The sequence below is a fragment of the Lygodium microphyllum genome, chromosome 24, assembly GCF_053477565.2.
Source record: "Lygodium microphyllum isolate KBCC chromosome 24, Lygodium_microphyllum_v1.1.10, whole genome shotgun sequence".
Taxonomy (NCBI): domain Eukaryota; kingdom Viridiplantae; phylum Streptophyta; class Polypodiopsida; order Schizaeales; family Lygodiaceae; genus Lygodium; species Lygodium microphyllum.
The window spans coordinates 12,801,877-12,826,267 of NC_141158.1; the positions used below are offsets into that span (position 1 = coordinate 12,801,877).

The window sequence follows — 24,391 nt, forward strand, 5'->3', positions numbered from 1 at the left end:
ACTTACACTACTGTTGTTGCCCATGCCACCATGCAACCAAAACGAAGCAAAGGAAGACCAAGGAAGTCCCAGTCAAAAAGTGAATGAAGAAGCTCATTAGGAACAGTGAAGGAGATGACAACCTCAGAAACAATGTGGGGGAGTTCCAACTACTTTGGCGAGGTCCCCTCAAGGATGAGAAAGGTCCTGTAAAGGATGAAATGAAGCATTGGATATTCTAGCAAGGCTCTCTCAAGGATGAGGGATAAACCCCGAAACTCTCATAAGGAAAGTGTGAGGTGCATATGATTCATTTAATGAGAAATGATAGGTTTCCTCATGTGCAAGTGGGAAATCTTGTAGCGTCATAAGTGAAGGGGTAAGGCAACTTGAAGGGAATAAGGAGAAGCCATGTCGTAGCACCCTCGGAAGGCGCGAGGAGGCATGTGTTCAACACCATTGTCAATATCAAAAACAGAGCCATCCATCCGCTATTCTCCAAGAAGAATCCATCCAACACGATCTTCAATTTCAAGGGACAAATACACTCAACGTTAGCGTCAAGGAGGAACCAAGCCCAACACCATCTTCAATTTCAAGGGCTGATCCACCCGACATCATCCCCCGCAAGGGCTTATATACAAACTCAAAAAAGCCATCTAGGTACTGTTGGGGGTAAAGGCGCCTCCACCTGTTGAGATATCGAGCTCCACTCGTGATACACCAGGGTGACCGTTGTGTATTTATGTCACCGACTTGTCAGTTGCAGATGCGGTTGGTACACCGCCCCTGAATAATAGCTACATGATAGCTATCCTTATCTACTCTAGTTCGTGGCTCAGTTAGTATGCCACCTTAGTTAGTTGAGTTTGGTTTGAGACCCATATCTAGGGTTCTTCTATTTCTTTGTACTTGAGTTCTTTTGGCTTCCACAACTAAGAAGAGGAAAACTGTTTTCAGCCTCCACCCTTGTGTGTATTCCCCCATTGTGCAAGCAAGAAAGCTACAAGTGAGACTCCTTCCTTCTCTCCCACAATCTTGACATGGTATCAGAGCCTTGTTCGTGGTAAGGAGCTCAAGAAAGAAAGCCAAGCTCGCGGTGTTCTGGTAAGAGGAGCAGTGTTGCTTTCATTTTCTGTTTTGGGAGCAGATCTCTGTAGGTAGCACAACCGGAAAGTGCAGGAGTGCATTGTCTCAGGTTGAGACGCCCTTCGCGGTGAAGCAAGAGGGCAGTATATGCTACGGTAAGGGCTGTAGCCCTTGGCGACCTTGTTTTTTTTATTTGAGGCCATTTCGGGGCCTGTTTTGGAGGCGGAAGTTTTCTGCACGCACTCAGGAAAAGGCCCAGTTTTATGCTGTGCAGCCACTGTTCTACAGGTCGGTGAATAGTTACTGTAAAAATTGCAACGTATGCTTGTGCGCAGAGACATTGGGAGTTACAGAATCATCCCTATTTCCTGTTGATGCAAAATCGTCACTAGGAAGTGACTGTGTGGTCAAATACCACTTTCGTCAGTTTTGCAGATTAGCCCTTGTGAGGCTGAAGCTGTCTTCTTTGCAGTGACAGAACTTTTTGCAGTGTTCTGTAATGGCGTCTGATTCTCTCTCGCAGATTGTCACTGAAAAGCTTGACAAGAACAACTTCCAAGCATGGAAGTTTAGAATGACGAATTTCCTTATGGGAAAAGGATATTGGGAATTTGTTGCAGGAAATGAAGAAGAACCAGTTCTTCCTGATGTTCCCAATCAACAGCAAATGCAGGCATTCAAAGCATGGCATGAGAGAGCCAGGAAAGTTATATACTGGCTGTCTATCAGCATTTCAGACTCTATGATTGTGCATATTCAGGATGCAAGTACGCCAAAGGAGGCATGGGATACTCTATCAAAAATGTATAGCACAAATACTCAAGCCAGAAAAATGCAGCTCAAGCAAGAGTTGCATAATGTGCAAAGAGAAAATATGAGCATCAATGACTACCACATGAAGGTGAAGAAGATTGCAGATGCACTTGCTTCCATTGGGTCGCCAATGGAAGATGATGATTTAGTTTCTGTGACCTTGAATGGTCTAGGAAAGGATTATGCGTAGTTTCGGACATCCATTTCCGTCCGTGAAAGATTTCCTGATTTTGAGGAGTTGATTGCTCTTCTAATTTCTGAGGAGCAGAGAAATGGTGGTGCATCTTCTTCAGGAGGAACTTCAAAAGAAGCTGTCTTCTACTCAAATGCTGGAAGAGGTAGAGGCAGAGGTAGAGGAGGCCGATTTGGAGGCCGTGGTAGAAATCAGAATATGCATCAAACTCAAGAAAACCAGTCCTATGGAGGAGGACGTGGTAACTCTAGAGGCAGGGGGAGCCAAAGAGGTCGTGGTGGATGGCAAAGAGGCCAAAATGCAAACAGTAATGTTGAATGCTACTATTGTGGTAAAATGGGTCATATGGCTAAAGACTACTATAAAAAGCAGAATGACATCATGAATGGAAAACTGCAACAAGGAAATTATGCATCCTCTAGTAGACAGGGTGATGACAGAAATGAGCATCTGTTTATGGTGCAGCACATGAACAATTCTGTGACAAGTGCAGAAGAAAGTAACGATGTATTGTATGTTGACTCAGGTGCATCAAACCACATGACAGGTCATGCAGAATGGATGGAGGATGCAAGGAAAATGGAAAAACCAGGATTTGTGGAGACTGGTGATGATACTACACATCCTATTGTGCATATTGGAAAAATTCATTTGTCTATGCAGGATGGGAAAAAGAAATACCTATCCGATGTATTTCATGTCCCGAATATCACCAAGAATCTGGTTTCTGTTGGTCAAATGGTTGAGCAGGGCTTGCAGGTCAGATTTAATCCTCATGGACGCTTTGTTGAGGATATGAAAAATAAAGGTCGCTTGATAGCAAAAGGAAAGAAGAAGGGCAGAATGTTTACATTGGATGCAGACATGTCTGAATTGAGTGCAGCAATGTTTGCACATGGGACCGGTGTAGTTGCAGATATTGATATCTGGCATAAACGCATTGGTCATGTTAATGTACAGCGACTTAAATCAATGCAGGCCCAAAATATTGTTGCAAGATTGCCCAAATTCAAGGTTGCAGAAATGCATAAGATATGTGAAGCCTGTCAATTTGGAAAATAGGCAAGGAAACCATTTCCTAGACATGTTCAAGAGAGTGAGAAGCCATTGGAATTAATCCACTCTGATGTGTGGACTACTAAAGCTGCATCTCTTGGAGGCTGTCATTATTTTGTCACTTTTATTGATGACTATAGCAGAAAAGTTTGGGTGTATTTTATGAAAAAGAAAAGTGAAGTTTTTGGGCATTTCAAAACTCTTAAAGCTATGGTTGAAAAAGAAACAGGTTTGCAGATAAAATGCCTAAGGTCAGATGGAGGGGGAGAGTACCTCTCAAATGAGTTTGCAAGGTTCCTGCAGGAGCATGGCATAAAGCAGCAATATTCATGCAGTCATACCCCACAACAAAATGGAATTGCAGAAAGGAAAAACAGGCATATTGGAGAGGTATCTCGTGCCATGCTCAATGAAAAAGACTTGCCAGATTTTTACTGGGCTGAAGCAGTTGCTACAGCAGTCTACATAATGAACAGGACTCCCACTGCAGCAATACATGGAATGACTCCAGAGGAGAGGTATACTGGTAGGAAACCAGATATTTCTCATTTGAAAATTTTTGGTTGCATTGCCTATGTACATGTGCCAGATGAGTTGAGATCCAAGTTGGATCCAAAGCTGAGAAGTGCATCTTTATTGGTTACTCTCTGCAGCAAAAAGGGTATAGATGCTATAACCCTTCTACTCGTAAGTTTACGGTGAGCAGAGATGTTGTTTTTGATGAGATGAGTAGCTGGTATAAACCAGTAAATGTAATTGATGATGTAGATGCACAAAATGGTAATGCTGCACAGAATTCACAGCAGCAGTCACAAAATATTAGTGGACCTGGAGCGTCCTCTAGCAGTGGTTCACATTCTTCACCATGGACAGGCAGATTGAGATCAAGAGAATCTTCTCAAAGTAATGCAGATAGTGGTATGCAGGTATCACGAAAAGGAAAAGAGAAGGTTGATCAGCCCATGTTTGATGTGAATGCAGGTCACTCTTATGTGGATGGTGAATCCAGTGGCTCAGAACATAGCATTGATGATGAGTTGGGTATTCCTTCTATTGTTACACCTGGAGTAAGGAAGACAAGGGATGTTTTGAGAGCACCTGGGAGTGAACCTATTTTGCCCAGATCTACAAGAGCTAGGTATCCTGTGGATAGGCTGAAATATGATGGATTTACAGCCATTCACTATGCTTATATGGTCAAAGTGATATAGGAACCAGAACCCACTTCTTTTGAGGAAGCCATGGGAAAAGAAAAATGGGAGAAAGCCATGGATGAAGAAATGGATGCCTTGGAAGCAAATGCTACATGGGAATTGGTACCTTTTCCTAAAGGTAAGAATGCAATTGGTTGTAAGTGGGTTTATAAGGTGAAGCACAATGCAGATGGTTCTGTGAACAGATACAAGGCAAGATTAGTAGTCAAGGGGTATGCACAAACATATGGGATTGACTATGAAGAAACATTCAGTCCGGTTGCAAGGATGGCAACCGTAAGAGCAGTCATTGCTATGGCTGCATCAAAGGGATGGTCTTTACATCAGATGGATGTAAAGAATGTCTTCTTGCATGGTGATTTGCAAGAAGAGGTCTATATGGAGCAGCCACCAGGTTATGTGCATGTTGTTCATCCTGAGTTTGTTTGCAGGTTGAAGAAAGCCTTGTATGGCTTGAAGCAAGCACCTAGAGCATGGTCTGACAAGATAGGACAGTATCTTGTCACTATTGGCTTTCAGATTTCCAAGGCAGATTTCTCACTTTATGTGAGAAAAACAGAGAAAGGTATTATGCTACTTGTCATTTATGTTGATGATTTGATTATGACAGGTGACAGTGATGAAGATATCCTTCATGTGAAAATGCTATTGAAGCAGAAGTTTGAGATGAAGGATTTGGGAGAGCTGCGTTATTTCTTGGGCATTGAGGTGATTAGATCACCAAGTGGGATACAGCTCTCGCAGAGGCAGTATGGATTGGACATGTTGTCCAAATATGGGATGACAGGCTGTAAGCCTATTTCAGTTCCTTTGGAGCAGAATGTGAAGCTGAGCGCAGATGCAGGTGAGCTTCTGGAAGACCCTACTATGTACAGACGCGTAGTAGGAAGCTTGATTTATATGACTATTACCAGGCCAGATTTGAGCTATGCTGTTGGATTGGTAAGTCAGTTTATGCAGGCTCCAAGGAAACCGCATTTGGATGCGGCTAGACGCATACTCAGGTATGTGAAGTCCACATTGCAGTATGGACTATTTTATGAGACTGGGGTTCAGATACAGTTGCATGGATACACTGATGCTGATTGGGCTGGTAGTATTTCTGATAGACGATCTACCAGTGGATATGTGTTCTCTTTTGGGAGTGCTGCAGTCACTTGGAGCAGCAAGAAACAGCCTACAGTTGCCTTGTCGAGCACAGAGGCTGAGTACAGGGGTGCAGCAATGGCTGCATGTGAGGTAGCTTGGTTGCATAAGCTACTTTATGATATGCATCAGTCTACAGATGGGCCAGTTGTCATTTATTGTGGCAACATGAGTAGTGTACACTTGGCAAATAACCCAGTCTATCATGCTAGAACAAAGCACATTGAGGTGCATTATCACTATGTGCGAGGGAGGGTTTTACTAGGTCTTATTGATCTAGTTTATGTCAGCACAGAGGATCAGGTAGCTGACATATTTACGAAGGCATTGGGCGCAGAGAAGCTGCGCAAGTTCAGAGACCTGCTCGGTGTGCAGGAATTGGGATTGAGCTCGAGGGGGAGTGTTGAGATATCGAGCTCCACTCGTGATACGCCAGGGTGACCGTTGTTTATTTATGTCACCGACTTGTCAGTTGCAGATGCGGTTGGTACACCGCCCCTGAATAATAGCTACATGATAGCTATCCTTATCTACTCTAGTTCATGGCTCAGTTAGTATGCCACCTTAGTTAGTTGAGTTTGGTTTGAGACCCATATCTAGGGTTCTTCTATTTCTTTGTACTTGAGTTCTTTTGGCTTCCACAACTAAGAAGAGGAAAACTGTTTTCAGCCTCCACCCTTGTGTGTATTCCCCCATTGTGCAAGCAAGAAAGCTACAAGTGAGACTCCTTCCTTCTCTCCCACAATCTTGACACCACCTAGCCGCCCGTGTATTACTACACTAACAATCAGTGCCACTGCACACTACAGGTGGCGGGCGTCAATCACCGTCACTTTATTCTTTATTCTTTTAGTGACAATTTGAATAAAGGAAGGCCCGATCACACATTGTGACTGTTGGAGTTCCCATTTCTTGTCTCTCTCTTTCTTGCTCTTGCTCTCCCGCCATATCTCTCGTATGCAAGCTTCAATCCTTCTCACCTTTCAACTGGTATCAGAGCATGGCTTCTAGGCTCTTGAGCTTGGCTCGTGGCATTCTCAACTTCCCATCGACTCCCCACTCACATTGGCTCTCCTTCCCGGCAGCCATAGCTCATTCTCTTGAGCTCCCGTCACTCCCCGGCTTTCCGAGCTTCTTCCCGGCCTATTGAGGCATCATCAGGGCATTGACATTGAGGTATTGCTTCATTATTTCAGAGATTTATTTCAGTCCACAGGTTTAGGTAAATAGGCCAGCCACCATCGAAGCTTCCAACCTTCATATCTATTTGCCACTAATTGTGGGCTGCTAGAGGCTTGTTCCAAGGCCTCTTTGGCTCATGTTTGAGCCCTCCAATCTCTCCAGACCTGCCAAATGGAGCAACAGGAGTAGCACCATCATCACGCAAATTTGCGCCTGATTCTGGACAGCCACCATTCAGCCACTTTAGCTCCAGCTCCAACTTGGCATTAAGCACTTGTTCGGGCTCCATTTCAAGCTTTTTTTTGCACATATACTGATACTTGGCATTGATCCTTTGAGATTAGGCATTGGTTTGGTGGCTGAAAACATTGTTTCAGGACTGTTATAAACAATCCACAGACATTTGATGCTAGTGCTACATTCACAGTTTATGCCTATGCTTGTTTGGGCATGACTACATAACCAGTTTGATGCCTATTGCATCCCGATTGATTGGAGGATTGAAGCTACATGTCATGATATGATTTTGGCCTGATTTTGGGGTTGGAAATACACAGTTTATAATAGTAAATGCATGCTGAATACTCTTGGGCTGAAGTAATCTTTCATGCTTTGACATATGCCTATTGGTTCCGGGTGTATGTCTTGGGTTATACCATGATGTATTGATCATCGAGGGACGACTTCGAGCTTGTCATTGGATTGGGATGCTTTTGGAAGCTTGAGATTATTTCAGCCCTCACTTATTGACATCGGTCTATGCTTGACAGTAGTCAGTGCTTTGATAGTTATATGCTCTTTGGGTGCATGCTTACCCGATGCCTACGGCTTGATGCATTTGTCTTGGCACAATGTACCACGTACTTGTTGAGATTTAGTTCTCTCTGAAGACTTGGCTTGGATTCTCATTTGCTATTCCGGAATTTTGTATTGGATGTCATTTTGGTTGTCAGAGATCTTTATTGGGATGTATGTCTTGCTCATGGATGCTACCTACAATTGCTTTGTAGTCGTCATGCTCTAGGGATGCTATTGAGGCATTGTCTTGGTTACCTGTCTTTTGTACTTTGACTTGGTTTGATTGAGTTGTTGAGCTCATTTATCCACCTTTTGTGCCAGTGGGAGCATCTTGTATGCTTGACCGACATTGAGCAGGAGGTTTATGCTATTTGAGCATTTTGCAGATACTTGAGACTTTGGAATCTCTTACACTTAAATGTTGCATGGTTCATGCACTGATATCTTGGAGTTGCTTTTGACATGAGCTTGGGCTTTGCACTCTTGTGAGCATACACCTCTACTGGTGTTAGGTCTTGCCAATATTATATACACTTTGCCCTACTGTCCAAGGGGTATGCCTACTCATTGACAGATGCTTTGGTGACATGTTTAGGTGTTTGCTCAGGGTCTTGATGACTGTTTGGTGCTGATTTATGCATGTTTATGGCTGGTCATGTCTTGGCTGTCATTTATTGACTTGGTGCAGTGATTTGGTCAACAATTGACTCTCACAGTACCTTGCTATCATTTATTACAGCAAGCATATAACTCCGGACAACTGACATGGATTTTTCATACTAAAATATTCTGAAATGATGTACTTTCACTAGTACTTGGTGGGCAGTAGCTTTGGTTACACTTCTCTCACCATTTTCTCTAGATTTTGGTGATTTTTTGGTCATTTTCTGCAGTAAACAGCAAGCAATTTTGAACTGTCTACAATCTTCCAGCTTGCATTATGGCGAGTTCATCCATTGATCATGCTACTTTCAACATCACTAAGCTTGATGGTACGAATTACTCTTATTGGAAGAGCCAGATTTGGCAGGTGTTGGTGCAGAAATTGTAGATCAAACCATTGAGGTTGAGCGGGCATCCGCCTGCAACTATGGCAGATGAGGAATGGCTTGAGCTTAATGAGTTATGCAAGTCCATTATTATATTATCTCTCACAAAACAAGTTCATTACAATGTATTTGAGGAAGAACAGAGTGCATGGCAGTTGTGGGATAAAATCAAGAATCTCTATAATAAGAAAAATCCAGCGAGTTAGATGTATTGGCTGAAGCAGCTTATGGATCTGCGCATGAAGGAGAATGTGACTATGTCTACTCACTTGAGCCAGTTCCATGCTATACTCAAGAACTTGACTTCGTAGGACATCACTTTTGCAGAGGATGTCACTCCTCTTTTCTTGCTTGGTACTCTTAATGAGTCATGGGACGTATTCTGCACTATAGTATGTGCCTCTACTGCTACCTTGAAATTATCTAATGTTGAGAGTGCTCTTCTGCAAGAAGAGGTTAACAGTAAGAATTTGGATGCCTCTCATGTGTCGTATGCTATGACAGTTATTAGAGGCAAGAATTATGGATATGGAAAGCATGGCAATGGCAGTGGCCATGGACGGGATTCTCAAAAATCTCGGTCCAAGTCTCGTGGGAAGTCACGTAGCAAATCCCATGGCAGGAATGCAGATGTTATTTGTCACCATTGTGGGAAAAAGGGCAATATTAGGCCAAAATGCCATGAACTGCGCAATGAAAGACGCAAAGATAAGGGGAAAGACAAAGTGCAGGATAAGTCTTCTGATCACAGCATAGTGCCTGCAAAGTCCAGTGTGTTAAAATTGAAGAGATCAATGTTATGCAGCCTGAGGATGTTGATGATGATTATATCCTTGCAGCTTCTTCTATTGCTTCGCAGATGACAAAGATACACTCTATGTATGCACAATGTTGGCTCTTGGACTCAAGTGCGTCCTTTCATGTGACACCTTGCCGAGAGTTGTTTCATTCATACCGTACTATTTTAGGTTGTGTGCGCTTGGGTGATGATAGCTCTCTTGATATTGTGGGCATTGGTGATGTTAGGTTGCAGTTTCCTTCTGGCAGCAGTTTTGTTATGCAAGATGTACGTCATGTACCTACTTTGACACGCAGTCTCATGTCAGCTAGACAGCTCGATGATGCAGGTTATCATGTATCTTTTGGAGACTCTGCATGGAAGATCACTCGTGGTAGACTTGTGATTGCGAGAGGTGCCAAGGTTGGTAGCCTCTATCCCTTGATTGTATCCGCTTCTTCCCTTGATCATGTTTTGTTTGTGGGTTCTATCCCACATGTATCTCTTTGGCATGCCCGTTTGGGCCATATGTCTTTGAAGAGAATGAAAATGCTTTCTGGTTTTGTAGTACTTACTGCCCCTTGATTATGCATGTTTTGATTCATGTGAGCATTGTCTTTATGACAGGCAGACTAGGTGTATGCATAAGAAGTCTGGTAGGCTACGCATGAGTGAGCCCTTGGCATTGGTACATTTGGATGTATGTGGACCCATGCCTTGTCAGTCACTCTATGGGTGGTGCAAAGTATTTTGTTACTTTCATAGATGATTTTTCACGGAAAGTTTGGGCTTATCCCATTAAGATGAAATCCAATGTCTTGGCTGTGTTTCAAAGATGGCTTGCATTGGTTGAGAACTAGTCTAGATATAGGCTAAAACGCCTAAGGGCAGATAATGGGGGTGAGTATATCTCACGTGCTTTTGAGCAGTTATGTGATGAGAGGGGTATTAAGCGTCAATTGACCGCCCCCTACACCCCCCCAGAATGGTTTGGCTAAGCGGATGAATAGAACCATCCATGAGCGTGTACGCATTATAGTTAGCCATGCAGGCCTACCATAGAGCTTTTAGGCTAAGGCACTTAGTACAGCTGGGCATATCATAAACAGATCACCTTTTAGTGGTTTGGATTTCTAGGTTGCAGAGGAGGTCTGGACTAGAAAACCTCCCTCTTATGCGCATCTTCATGTCTTTGGATGTGAGGCATTTTGCCATGTGCCCAGGGATAAGAGAAGTAACCTGGATCCTAAGAGTGTCAAATGCATTTTCCTTGGTTATGGGGATGCAGGCGAGATGGGTTACCGTCTCTGGGATCCGCAGGCGTGGAAAGTCATCCGCAGTCATGATGTAGTCTTCCATGAAGACAAGATGCATAGGCAGCCTGAGAAAGTTGCTGAGATCCGTAGGGTCATATTTCAGGAGGAGCTGAGAGCTCCCGCACAGCCACTTGGACAGCCTACAGCTGCAGCAAATGCTCATGGTCAGGGTGTTGGACAAGGAGCTAGGTAGGCAGCAGAGCCTGCCGTGAGACAGCCTACTAGGGACAGACGTCCACCTGATAGATTTCAACCCTCATTGCATTATGTCTTGGTTACAGATGCAGGAGATCCTCTCACTTATGATGAAGCTATGCATCGAGGTGATTGTCACTCTTGGGAGAGGGCTATGCAGTCTGAGCTTGACTCATTGCATAAGAATCAGACTTGGGATTTGGTTTTCTTGCCGCAGGGTAAGAAGGCTTTGCCATGCAAGTGGGTGTACAAGCTGAAAAGTACCCCTAAACACCCCAAGCCGGCATGCAAGGCTTGATTTGTTGCTCAGGGTTTTAAGCAGAAACATGATGTTGACTTTGATGAAGTCTTTTCTCCTGTGGTCAAGATGACCACCCTATGCTTAGTCTTGGCCTTGGTTGCACAGCTTGACCTGGACTTGTACCAGAACCTAGCAGGGAGCACCTAGTGTGCAATTTGAAGAAAAGTCTTTATAGCTTGAAGCAAGCACCTAGGGAGTGGTATCATAAGTTTGATGCCTTTATGCAGTCATAGGGCTACAGCAGGAGTGCTATGGATCCGTGTCTTTATACGAAGAAAGCCCGTGATGGTTCTTTATTGATTTTGGTACTCTATGTGGATGATATGTTGATAGCAGGGAAAGCTCATGATGAGCTAGATGCTCTTAAGGCTCAGCTCAAGAAGAGCTTTGAGATGAAAGATCTGGGACAAGCCTCTCACATACTTGGTATGCGCATTAGACACGACTGGCATCAGGGACTCCTCTACTTGTCACAGAGGGAGTACATTCATAAAGTCCTTGAGCGCTTTTGCATGCAGGACATAAAGCCTATTAACTGTCCATTGCCTTCTTATGTGAAGGTATCACAGGTTGATTGTCTGCAAACAGATGAGCAGAGGGCCGAGATGGCCAAGATTCCCTATGCATCCACAATGGGCAGTCTTATGTATGGCATGATAGCCACTCGTCCAAATATTGCCTTTGCAGTTGGTGTTGTGGTACACTATATGGCTACACCTGGCAAGAAGCATTGGGATGCCATGAAAGGTATCATGAGGTACCTAAAGGACATTGCAAATATGTGCATATGCTATGGCAGCTAGGATACAGGAGTCGTGAGATACACTGACTCTGATTATGCAGGACATGCAGATAGTAGGAAGTCCACTTCCCGCTATGTATTCACATATGCTTGCAGTGCGGTTTCTTGGATGTCCAGGGTGCAGAAATGCACGGCCCTTTCTACTATAGAGGCCGAGTATGTTGCAACCACTGAGGCTTGCAAGGAGGCCATTTGGTTGGGTCGTTTGGTTTTACTGACCTTGGTATTGATGCTATCCCTACACTGCATTCGGATTCTATGAGTGCTATTCAGTTAGCTAAGAATCCAGTCTTCCATGCGAAGACGAAACACATTGAGGTGAGGTATCACTTCATATGTGGGGTCGTTGAGGACAAATTTGTTGACCTTATCAAGATCTCAACTAACCAGAATCCTGCAGATCTGCTCACGAAAAGCCTCTCTACAGAACGCTTTGCCTTTCTCAGGAGGTTGATGGGTACGGGATGAGATGACGTCTTTTCTCATCCTGTTGTACATGTGTACATGTTGTACTGTCCTTTTTCTTTTTTCTTTTCACTCCTCACTAGGGCAGATTCACCTTTAAGTGGGAGGTTGTTGGGGGTAAAGGCGCCTCCAACTAGCCACCCGTGTATTACTACACTGACAGTCACCGCCACTGCACGCTACAAGTGGTGGGCGCCCGTCACCGTCACTTTTTTATTTATTCTTTTAGTGACAGTTTGAATAAAGGAAAGCCCGGTCACACATTGTGACTGTTGAAGTTCCCATTTCTTGTCTCTCTCTTTCTTGCTTGCTCTCCCGCCATAGCTCTTGTATGCAAGCTCCGATCCTTCTCACCTTTCAGCTACACCCATCCCACCTTTGAATCACTTCTCATCAGTGCCATGGGACTGGCACTTAGCTAGGAGGGTGATAATGTTAACCTCAACACAAGAAAAAGTGAAAAAAGTAGAAAAAATGGAAAAGTGCAAGTCGAGAGCTGAAAGTGGTGGCCCAAAAGGAAATTGGACATGGAAGAGCGCAAAAGTGCATGCATGGACACAAGAAGTCCAAGGTGTAGCCAAGATCCTTGTAAAAGAGCACCAGGCTCCCTCCTGTGCAAATTGTAAAAGTAGATAGGCGGTATGAAGGAAGCTAGGAAGATAGGAGGACAATGGCAAAAAGGGTCTAGCCATGTAAAAAAGGGAATAAGGGGATGATTGTCCAAAAGGGATTTATGGTTTTGTATATAAAGTTGAAAAGTGAAAGAGGAGCTCATTCTTGAGTGTATGGCAAAAGCTCTTCTTCTTCTTCTTTCCTTCTTGCTTGTGCGTGTGTGAGGGAGTGAGGGAATGTGAGAGTGTGAGGGAGTGAGTGTGTGAGGGTGAGGGATCTTGGAGAAGAAGCTCTCCATCATCTCCTCTCTTCTTCTTCTCTTCTCTTGTCTCACACAGCTATGGAGGATGGAGCTTGAAGGAGAGGGATTGAGGTTGCTCGATCTTGCATCGTGAATCTTGGAGCTACTTGTGTGCACGAGGGAGGAGGGTACTCAATCGGGCATCGAGGTAAGGTCACTACACTTGTAGAGAGAGATAGTGGCTATGTGAGAGGTAGCCATTAGTGCTCGGATTGAAACGCTTGAAACAATAAGCGGTGTGGGTCTTGGCAGTCGAGCGTGAGCTCCCAACAACATGGAGCTATATATGAGAAACGCTAGGGAATGGTTGGGTTAATGCCATTACTCAAGGACTGAATGGGATAGAATAATAGGAAGTGCTACCATTGTGGAAGGACTCAACATCTAAATGCTATAGTGCCTAAATTGTTATCAAAGTCATAATCGAACAGTAAGAATAGGCCTTGGAAATGGTAACAACAACCAAGGCCACCAATAATGCATGGAATTGATAGAGGTATCATCTCATAAGGACAAGTCAACTAGTAATATGCAATAACCAAAGCCGTTAATAATGCATGGGTACAAAAACAATAGGTGTCCTCTCATAAGGACAAGTACTCAACTAGGGATATGCAAACATTTGCTATCATTGATGAGTAGATAGATACCTCATGATATAGAGTGGATCCAATATAAAAAGCAAGCTTTGATTTATATGTATTGTACAGGTCAACTATATGTGATATTTTGTTTATGAAGCTTGTGTTGATTCTAAAGGACTTGTAGCTAGCCACCCTCCAAGAATGTAAGATTTCTTTATGAGGTTATTGTTATTTCCAAGTGTAACTAGAATTATGACATGACACTGCCTTAATATCGAGGATTTATTTTACAATACTATCCAACCCCTTCATCACATGTTAATGTCTTGGCTATTGTTCACATATGGCAAGCATTTCTTTAGGTGCAAAATAGAATGGTATGCAATCCCTTCACTACTTGGAAATGCCTTAAATGCATGTTAAGCTTTTTAACATGTGTACACATAAGCATAGTCTCTATGAACAACTAGCATGAAGACATACACAATTTTGCTATGTGCACCTATAAAAAGGTGCAAGTACAACACGGTATTACAAAAAACACATTTATAGAGCTACATCCTAAAGTTAGGTGGTACATTAATGTTGTACAAGATGTCTCAACAAAATTTAGTGAGACTCACGATTTATTAATATTTGGGTTTTATATTTCCATCTCTTCAAAAACTATAACATACATGTATATATTCTAGGAGAGACTTGCTTAACAATGGTAGAGATATTTAAGCTTCTTGATTATTTCAAAATATCAAGGTTGTAAGTTGTAACTCAAAATTGTGGCAATATCACATAAGGATCCACTATTACTTCTATGTGTAGCCTTAACTCTTTTCTTCACATATGCATTTATGGTAAGTCCTCTTTTTATGCATGCACACACTCGAGATTTACATCACTCTACAATTGCATCAAATAATCACAACAACAAATACATTGAGCTTAGTAATGTTTCAAAAGGCCAATAAAGGTTGTGCAATAGAACTCGTAGTTGAACAATGGACATACACTCATAGCTGTTCTTTCACCCTTTTTGGGTTATATGAATGCTTTTTGTCTTCATAGTATTGTACATGCTAGGTTGAAGATTTTCACAACTGTCGTAGTGCTTTTTGTTTGTCCATTTATTTCCTTCCTTCTTCTTACTTTCTCTCGCAACATTCATGACTGCAACATATACCTATTTAGAATTTCAAAGAGTGTGCTTTTGGTGCGCAGATCGGTCGCAGATAGCTCACGTGGTGAATCCCGGAAGGTCCCCAAGAACAAAGTACTCTAAACTCATAAACGTTTATTAATTTAATATGCATTTTGCGGAATCACCCGCCATGGAATCACCCATGTACACACTAAATTAATGAAACGCCCGAAAAGGACAGGCGTCCCCATCAACTTCTCGCACAAAGAATCCTCTTTGTGTATGAGCCCCGGTCATCTAAGTTTACGGAATCCACCGTAAAACCTCACGGAATCCACCGTGGAATATGCCTCCTGGCATCATACCCGGTCATCTAAGTTTACGGAATCCACCGTAAAACCTCACGGAATCCACCGTGGAATATGCCTCCTGGCATCATACCCCCATTAAATTAATAAAACGCCCGAAAAGGACAGGCGTCCCCATCAACTTCTCGCACAAAGAATCCTCTTTGTGTATGAGCCCCGGTCATCTAAGTTTACGGAATCCACCGTAAAACCTCACGGAATCCACCGTGGAATATGCCTCCTGGCATCATACCCGGTCATCTAAGTTTACGGAATCCACCGTAAAACCTCACGGAATCCACCATGGAATATGCCTCCTGGCATCATACCCCCATTAAATTAATAAAACGCCCGAAAAGGACAGGCGTCCCCATCAACTTCTCGCACAAAGAATCCTCTTTGTGCATGAGCCCCGGTCATCTAAGTTTACGGAATCCACCGTAAAACCTCACAGAATCCACCGTGGAATATGCCTCCTGGCATCATACCCGGTCATCTAAGTTTACGGAATCCACCGTAAAACCTCACGGAATCCACCGTGGAATATGCCTCCTGGCATCAGCTTTTTGTTTGTCCAATTATTTCCTTCTTTCTTTTTACTTTCGCTGGCAGCATTCATGACTGCAACATGTACCTATTTAGAATTTAAAAGAGTGATTGTGCAACACTATTTACAATCCACATTTATTCTATATACTACCTTGGTGTTTCCAACATATTTTGACACTCTGTATTGAAATTATCATTCCTAATAGTCAAGGTGTATGTGAACCTATATCAACAAAGTGTATGCATGTGCTAACCCGTGTACTTTTGAGTTGGTTGTTTGTATGATGAGTAGTCATATAAATATGTACAACTTACAAGGGAGTTAGGAATATTTCAGGTGTGCTAGTGACTAAAGCTTGTGCACATTTGAAGTAAAGGTATTTGAATTGGCCATGAGATGTAGATGCTTAGAAAAATATTGCAAAAGGGAGGATATTTCATTGTATAAAGCATGTAGTCCATCACGGAACTTGTGTACTAAAAAGGTTGTCGAACACTTTTTTGTACATTACAAAAACAACTTCAAATTGCTTGACGAAAATGTTACAAGGCCAAGGACAATAAACAATGCAAATTCAATAAAAAGGAGAAAATGTCTCTATCAAGTGTTCATAGATAGCTTTTTTTCTTTAAATGCAACTTGTATTAAATATAAGATAATATGTAGAGCATCAACAAAGATGCGCTTTGGGATGACTGGACATATCTAGAGCTATCACTAGTCAAGAAGCTTGAAAGCTTAGGAATGAGAGGCTTTTTGTAGGGTTAAGTCTCCCTTAGTCCCTTTAGATGCCTAAGGAGTAGAGGAGAGGTTTTGGTTGCCCTCAAGGGTTTTAGATGAGTTGATAGCATCTACAAGTGTGTTTTACAAGAGCTTACTTATGAGCTTGGAAAGTTGCCTTTCACAAGCCTTGTAGATTATATTTTGTTCATAATATAATTATGTGCGCATTATAAAACTTGGCATGACCCAAGGGATGGATGGCAACATGGCATTAGAAGCTCTAGATTTCAACGGCAAGCTTTTAGAGATGGAAGGTTTGTTAATAGCTATGGACCACCTTGACAAAGGTTTTGTAAGAGGAGCTTCACATGTTTGTGATTAAAAAAAGGTCTTTAACGCATGTTCTCTCTCTCTCTCTCTCTCTCTCTCTCTCTCTCTCATTGGGGGGGTTGAGATGTCAAGAGAGTGACGGCCTAACAACTTATGATGAAGGGCAGAAGCCATATTTTGTTGGGCTACAACAGGACTCGGGAGGGTGCGGAAGAGGAGGACGATAGAAAGGAGGAAAGGAGATCTAAGAATGGGATCTGTAGGGGAAGAGCATAGGAGAGTCTGGATCCATGGAGGGATGATGGAATAGGGTTCGTTCTTATTGGGCACAGAGAGAGAGAGAGAGGGGGGGGAGGGAGGGCTTTGACGGGCCAGACAGGATGGGGCACCATAGCCGGCAGCTTACCAGGCTGGAAGCTGCCAGATTGGCTGCCCAGAGGAAGAAATTCATCGTAACCATTGTGGCGGTGGTGGTGCCCTTCGGCATCCTCTTCTCCTTGTTCCCCTCCTCCTATTCCTCTCTGTCTTCCTTTTCTTCTTCTTCTTCTTCTTCTTTTACTTCCTCTTCGAGTTTCAGCGCAGACAGCCGCCGCGGTGCCATCCTGGGCAGAACGGAAGGAGCCGGCTTCTCTTCCATGGATTCCAGCGGCATGCATGAAGGCCCCCTTTCTTCTGGCATCATCAGCAAGAATCAGGAGACAATTCAGAAGAACAAGAAGGAGAAAAAGAAGGAGAGAGGTGATGGCGGTGCAGGCAGAGGCAAAGGCAAAGGAGAAGACGAAGAGAAGAGGGCCACCAGGCTTAACAGATCCGCGGCATCAGAGGAACCTCTGCATCTGGTGAGGGAATTCAAGCATCCCAGCAAGCCTCAAGATCGATTGGTGCTGGCGGACATGACCGAAAGGCAAAGAAGGGAGGCTGCCCCGGACAATCTGGCAGCTGAGAGGCCCCGCATGGCAGCCGAGCTGAAGGCAGATGAGGGGCAGCACCCTAGGGTTGCCTCTAAATCTAGCAGAGCTTCCACATCTAGTGGTACTGCACCCACTTTGCTCAGAGAGTCAGCTCCTATTCCAGGTTGTTAGTTGCTTTCAGCCCAACCCTAGCTTACTGATCACACTGCCTGTTTAGAGGTAGGAGTTAACATGATACGGAGCTTCTATCAGTGTCATCACCAAACACAAGATTGGTATTGTCTTCTAGGTAATGCATTGATGACATGATTGGCATTGTCTAGGTAATGCGTTTACTAATTGCTCCTGTGAACTTTGAGTGATAGTTGACATACTCCATGCCTCACACATTTGTATTGGACATGGCTTATGCTGAACCATCCCTCAAACTATAACTTGAGGTTGCCCCATATCTTGAGTTCTTTTGGTACTCGGAAAATAGTGAATGTTCATAGATGCATATGCTAAGAGGACACTTGCAACACATGATTTTGTTAAAATGCTTCATCACATTGTAACTTTGCCAGACATCACATGCTATCTTTCCCCAACCTCGTTCAAAATCAAGTTCATTTTATTACCAATGAGCAGGAGCTTAATCAATCGATAGCATGGGTATGCAAGTAATGGAAGTTCAACAATTGCATCCCTACTATTATCCAATATTCAACAATTGCATCCCTACTATTATCCAATATTACAGGGCCTTAACCTTGGCGATGCAAAGATTGAGATGGAGCCCAATCACAAAAAACTACAAAAGATTAAAGATTGAACTCTTTTGTTTGAAAGAAGTTCCTTTTATCATAAATGATGCTCAAGGGATTTGTCTTATATTATTTTTGTCTTTTGCCAGCACCATGTGACTTGTCGAAGGGGAAGTGGGTTCTTTGGAACAAGGGTCCTCCATATACAAATGCATCTTGTCCATGGATACACCTTGATGAAACTTGTAAAGATGGAATAAAAAGGGGGGACACAAGAGCTTTTTGGAGATGGAAGCATGAAGATTGTGATGTCAAGCAGCTTGAAGCCAAAGCTTTCTTTAAGCAAATGGAGAACAAATCACTTGCCTTTGTGGGGGAAAACATTGCAAAGACTCAAATGCAATCATTGTTATGTCTTCTAGGCCAAGTAAGCATCGTCCATAACATGTGCTTCATTTTTCATTTTCTCAATTTTGTTTTTGCAATATTAGTTGGATTGTTGAATAAGCCCACTAACAGCATTGATTTGTGGAAATGTCTTATGTAGGTTCAATCTCCTAATATAATTTACAATGACAACACAAACAAATCTATGTCTTGGTATTTCTCCAATTTCAAGTTTACATTATCATATATATGGTCTCCCTATTTGGTGCAAGAGGCACATGAGTACATTGAAGGGGCACCGGAAGGGTTCAAAAAGTTGCATTTGGATGGCTTGGATAGAACATGGGCTACTATCATGCCAGGCCTAGATGTAATCGTGTTGGGATTGAGCCCTCGTTTCATAGAACCTATTGTGTATGTTTTGAAGAATCAATTGATTGGATGTTATCATTGCAACACCAGTACGATAAAGGAGATAAGTATTTATAGTGCCTATAGGGCAGCTATAAGGACAATTGTTAAGGGGGTCACCAACCTCCCGGGATTCACAGGGACAACTTTTCTCCATCGGTTTAGCATGTTGGGTGATTGTATCAATATTAACAAAACTAATAAGCAAAAGGAGGTTTTGAAGAGGATGCGAGAAGTGGAGAAAGATGAGATTGACAAAGCACATGACAAGGGTGTTCCAAATGGGTCAAAGTTGAACTTATTAGATGTAGAGTTGGAAGCTAATATATCCCTAGTGGACAAAAATATGAGAAACTCTCTCCTTGAATTTTCAAACATATGTGTTTCTTGCTTGCTGGGACCTTCGAACACATGGAACGAGCACTTGCTCCATATGTTACTTAATCCATCTTCATCTACCCATGTTTCTTAGGATGGTAAATAGAAGTAGCTCTAGGAGAATTTGGATAGGTGTGGCATTATCAATATATGGAAGTAAGCTTATCTGCATCTTGTGCTAACTCTAACAAATTCAATGTCCAAAAGAAAAGCGAATTTATTTATTCATTGAGATGTAAGTATTTCCCAACCATAAACTATGATGTCAATTTTAATGTCTTGTGCAATTAATGTATTTAGGTAGATTTATGTGTACTTTGTATTCATTCATGAATTGAATTGTTAATAGATGTATACAAGAGAATATGAACTACATGAACCAACAAATGTATACATGAGAATATGAACCGAGTGAAATATATTTGCTTGTTTTTGTAGGTTCTCTCTTTCTTCTCATTTGTTTGGCTAGAAAAAGCCATTAAAAAACATAATTTTTTGAATCTAAGTACTTTTGAATTTTGTGAAATATTGATATCCAAGGGCTAAATTATTGTTACTTGATCTTCAAAACATGTGGAGTACTTGACTCTATAGTGGTATGGATTTTGATCAAAATTTTAATAAAAGAATTGTCTCACATTGGTGTTATGCACATGATGAGCTCGGGGTTTGATTGCTTTTCCATGCCATGATGGATTTATCTCGTTGGAATTGCCCATGGGTCTCTTGATCTTCATATTCATATGATTACACTATAAGCAAAAGGAGGGATTCAATTGCTTAAGATGATAATCACAATGATATTTCTTTGTTTTTATTGTTAGGGATCAATTATAAAAACTTGTATTCGTGGTAGTGAAGAAATATAAACCAACTTTGATAGAAACTTGAAATTGTACATACATAATAGAAGTTACAGGTCTTCTTTTTTAGAATAATATATATATGATTAGACTTTTAGAATTAAAATGTGCTCAATAATGATAAATAATAGCTTAAATTATTTATATTTCGCAAAATTTTAGATAATGTTTCTAATAGTAGCAAGTTTGTTTTTGTTGTTCAATATAAGAGTTGAGGGACTTTGAAGCTTTATGATAAGCAAGTTTATAGTTTGTCTTAAGAAAAAATGTGAGTAATGTACTTTTAGGTAAGATAGGTCTAATTGAGGATTTTGGAATCGAAAAGTGTGCTTGCTATGATTTCTTGATCACATTGTTTGTATGTACATGCTTATTTGTAATGCATGACCTTAATGTATGAGCAAGCGTAAGTAAATGTAGATGCCAACATTTTGTGTGTGTGCATGTATTTGTAGCTACATGCATGTATGTGTGTGCGTGTGCACACGCTCTGAGGTGCATTTGTATTCATATGCATATATATGTACATGTGTATGTGTATTTGTCAATGTATGATTTTATGTTTTGTATATGTGTAATGTGTTAAGAATAAATCTAAGAGATTTTAAAGTATGGTAAAAATCATTGAGCAATCCAACCAATATGTTAGAATTGACCCTATTTTGATATAGTTATTGTTTATGTTTGTCCATAGATAATCTATTTATGTTAATTAAGTAGTTCTCTTTGAATATAATTAATTTAATACATGTTATTCATTCATTATTTATTATACAAGTTAAAATTATGTACAAAAGATTTCATCAAAATTTCATTTAAGAATCTGCAAGTAAAATAAAATCAATACCATACTCTTTAGAAAGATAATTATCTAGAACTTCACAAAGTGTTCATGGGCTTTTTTTTTTGCTTTTATAGATATGGCTATTATTATATAAAGATTATTAGTTTTTGCTTATATAATCATATATATTCAATTTACATCATGTTGTTTATAAAATTTGATATATTGTATTATTATGTTTTAAATTTTATTTTTTCTCATAATATTTTCAAAGTTATTATAGCATTATGTATATTTTAAATAAAATATTTACTAATGAAACATGAGTTATTGTTTATTATTGAAGAATAATATTTTATTTTCTAGTACATGCTTATCTAATGAGAGTAGTTACAAAGCATAATGCCAGACTTCTATTTTGTATTGTGGAATAATAAGATCTATTTTGTTTGTATTTTCAATTTATTGATTTCAACATTGGTAGATCCATTAAGTTTCATGATTTGCATTTTAATTATACTAAAAAATAGAATTAAATTTTGTGGATATTGTACACATGATAATGTTGGACATAGGTTACCACGTCCTTTAATATAAATTGGACCAATTTCGAGTTTATTTAACATTAGAACTTGTGATTGATGTATTATTTAAGCTACACATGGTTTACTTGAAAATTATTTTTTGGGAAATAAATATTTAGGGTTATGATTAAGTTGGATTCCTTCACTAAATGAAAAAATGAATGTTTTATTTTTATCTTTATGATTTGTGTATAAGCTAATTCTTTTGTCTTATTACTTTTTCAACTTTAATGACATTAAATTGTATCCATATGATTTTCATATCTTATCATTGGCATAGTTTTAAAATCCCATCTACTTGAATGACAAGACTATCATCCCTATTAATATTTGTAAATTATATTTAAACTATCATTTTTAAGTAAATGTATTTAAATAAGTATCATGTTTTTTCTTAGTGTCCAACAAAGCATCATTTTGGGTACGTTTAAAAACAAAGTTTGTTAAGCTTCTAAAATAAAGTATTTTGGTTATAATGATTCATGAACTCTTTTATTATGATTTTACTTTCTGTAAAGAGAAGTGTTGGTGTGTGTATCAAAATGGTTTTTTTGTAAATGTTTGTCAATTAAGGCATTTGTTGCACAAGGTAAGGAACATCATGTATGTAAGCTCCCTAAGAGCTTATATTGGTTGAAATAGACTCCTAAGCAATGGTATCATAAGTTTGATGCTTGCATAAGATCTCATGGATACACTAGGAGTGAGATCAATTATTGTTTATACACACAAATGGCTATGGATGGTAGCCTTCTAATATTGATCCTTTATGTGGATGGCATGCTCATTGCTGGAAAGTCACTCACAGATGTGGATGCATTAAAGGAAACGTTGCACGAAACCTTTGATATAAAGGACTTGGGGTAATAGAAAAGCTAGCTTTAACTATGGCATTATCTATGCTTAAATGTTTATTTGTTTTTTACATGACCAATTTGATATAAATCACCAACCAGTAATATGTTTGTACCTCTAAAATGTTCCTTATGGTTATGTTTAGTATAATCAAATATTATTTTTCCAATTAGTGCTTTTTTTTCAAATATAAGTACTTTGATTTGTTTATTTTTATCATATAACTCTTTTAAAGGTTTTGATTTGACGAAGTTATATCTTTTGGACACATTGAAATTTGTAATGTTGAGTGTATTGTTCTTCCATCAATATAGTAAGTTTTCTAGTGTAACCCATGAGTTTGAAAAATAAAAAATAAAATAATAAAAAACTTCTTTTGATGTACATATATAAAAGCATGTTAATGCCTCAATTAATAGTAATGGTAGGTATGCTTTGTATAATAACATCATACGATATAATTTGCTACTCAATTTCTAATGACTTGCTTTTATCAAAATGTACATCATTCTAAAGTAAGATAATTTTTTTATTTTTTGACAATGATAATGATTTAAAATCCATTAAAATATGCCAACTTTCAATCTTTTGATTTTTTATTTTAATTTTATATAAAAATAAAGTTAATTATATCATTTTTCTCATAACTTTTTTGTACTTTTAAATTTTTTTAAATAAATTTCTCATATGTAATATTATTGCTTGTTTATCATTATTATATGCATTTAGCTAGCTTGATGTTCTTCAACTATTCGTAGTTATAGTTATAAATTGGCAAATATGAAAATGTGTCTTCTTGATTAAAAAATTTACATACCTTTATGTTATTCATATTTAACAAATCTTTATTTTTCTTTTTTAACTTTATGGAAGTATTATTCATTACCTCATGTAAAGTTGTAAAAAGGCACACCAAATGGATTTAAGATGTGCTCTATATTTGTATTTTCATACTAAAGTGAGATTTTTTGGATTAAATGAATTTGTATATATACCTTTTATTCAATATTCTTTGAAAATTGTATCTTATTCAATAAAAGAGCTTATAGCTAGGATATAGTTTTTAAGGTTACATTGTATGTGTTTCAATCCTTGATCAAAATTTATATCGACATGTACTTTTCTATTCTAATGTAGTTATGATTCTTTATTATTTCATTTTATAGGTATGCATTTTAGATTTATATGTCATTGTAAGTAGTTTTGTATTTTATTAGTTGTTTTAGTATAATAGTTTTTTGACATTGGTAATCATGGAAAGTAATCTACATTTTTTAGTTTTTATTTTATTACAAGTATAAATATTTTTATGAGTGTATTAGTTTATTGTTATTTGGTAATATGTTATAATTAGAAGTATTTTTAATTAATAAGCTCACATACTTTAGCATTATTGTTTTCACTGTAGGTGGATGCTTCTTAAATCTATAATAATGCATCATTATGGCGGCTTTCTATATTCTAAAATTATGCTACAAAAAGATTAACCTCATACTATTCTAATTATAAATTTA

At 39.8% G+C, this 24,391-nt stretch overlaps 1 protein-coding gene across 2 annotated transcripts; it reads left to right on the plus strand.

The window, feature by feature from the left end:
* Positions 1 to 17,070: 17,070 nt before the first annotated feature.
* Positions 17,071 to 20,019, plus strand: LOC148014851 (xyloglucan O-acetyltransferase 1-like). Of its 2 annotated transcripts, none has more exons than XM_087665437.1 (3): positions 17,071 to 17,990; positions 18,765 to 19,042; positions 19,163 to 20,019. In XM_087665437.1, the coding sequence occupies exons 1-3, from the start codon at positions 17,339 to 17,341 to the stop codon at positions 19,883 to 19,885; spliced, it is 1,653 nt and encodes a 550-aa protein (XP_087521563.1). In that variant the 5' UTR covers positions 17,071 to 17,338; the 3' UTR covers positions 19,886 to 20,019. The 2 variants fall into 2 exon arrangements, with proteins under 2 accessions (XP_087521563.1, XP_087521562.1); XM_087665436.1 differs by having other exon boundaries at positions 17,074 to 18,032.
* The last annotated feature ends 4,372 nt before the right edge of the window (positions 20,020 to 24,391 follow it).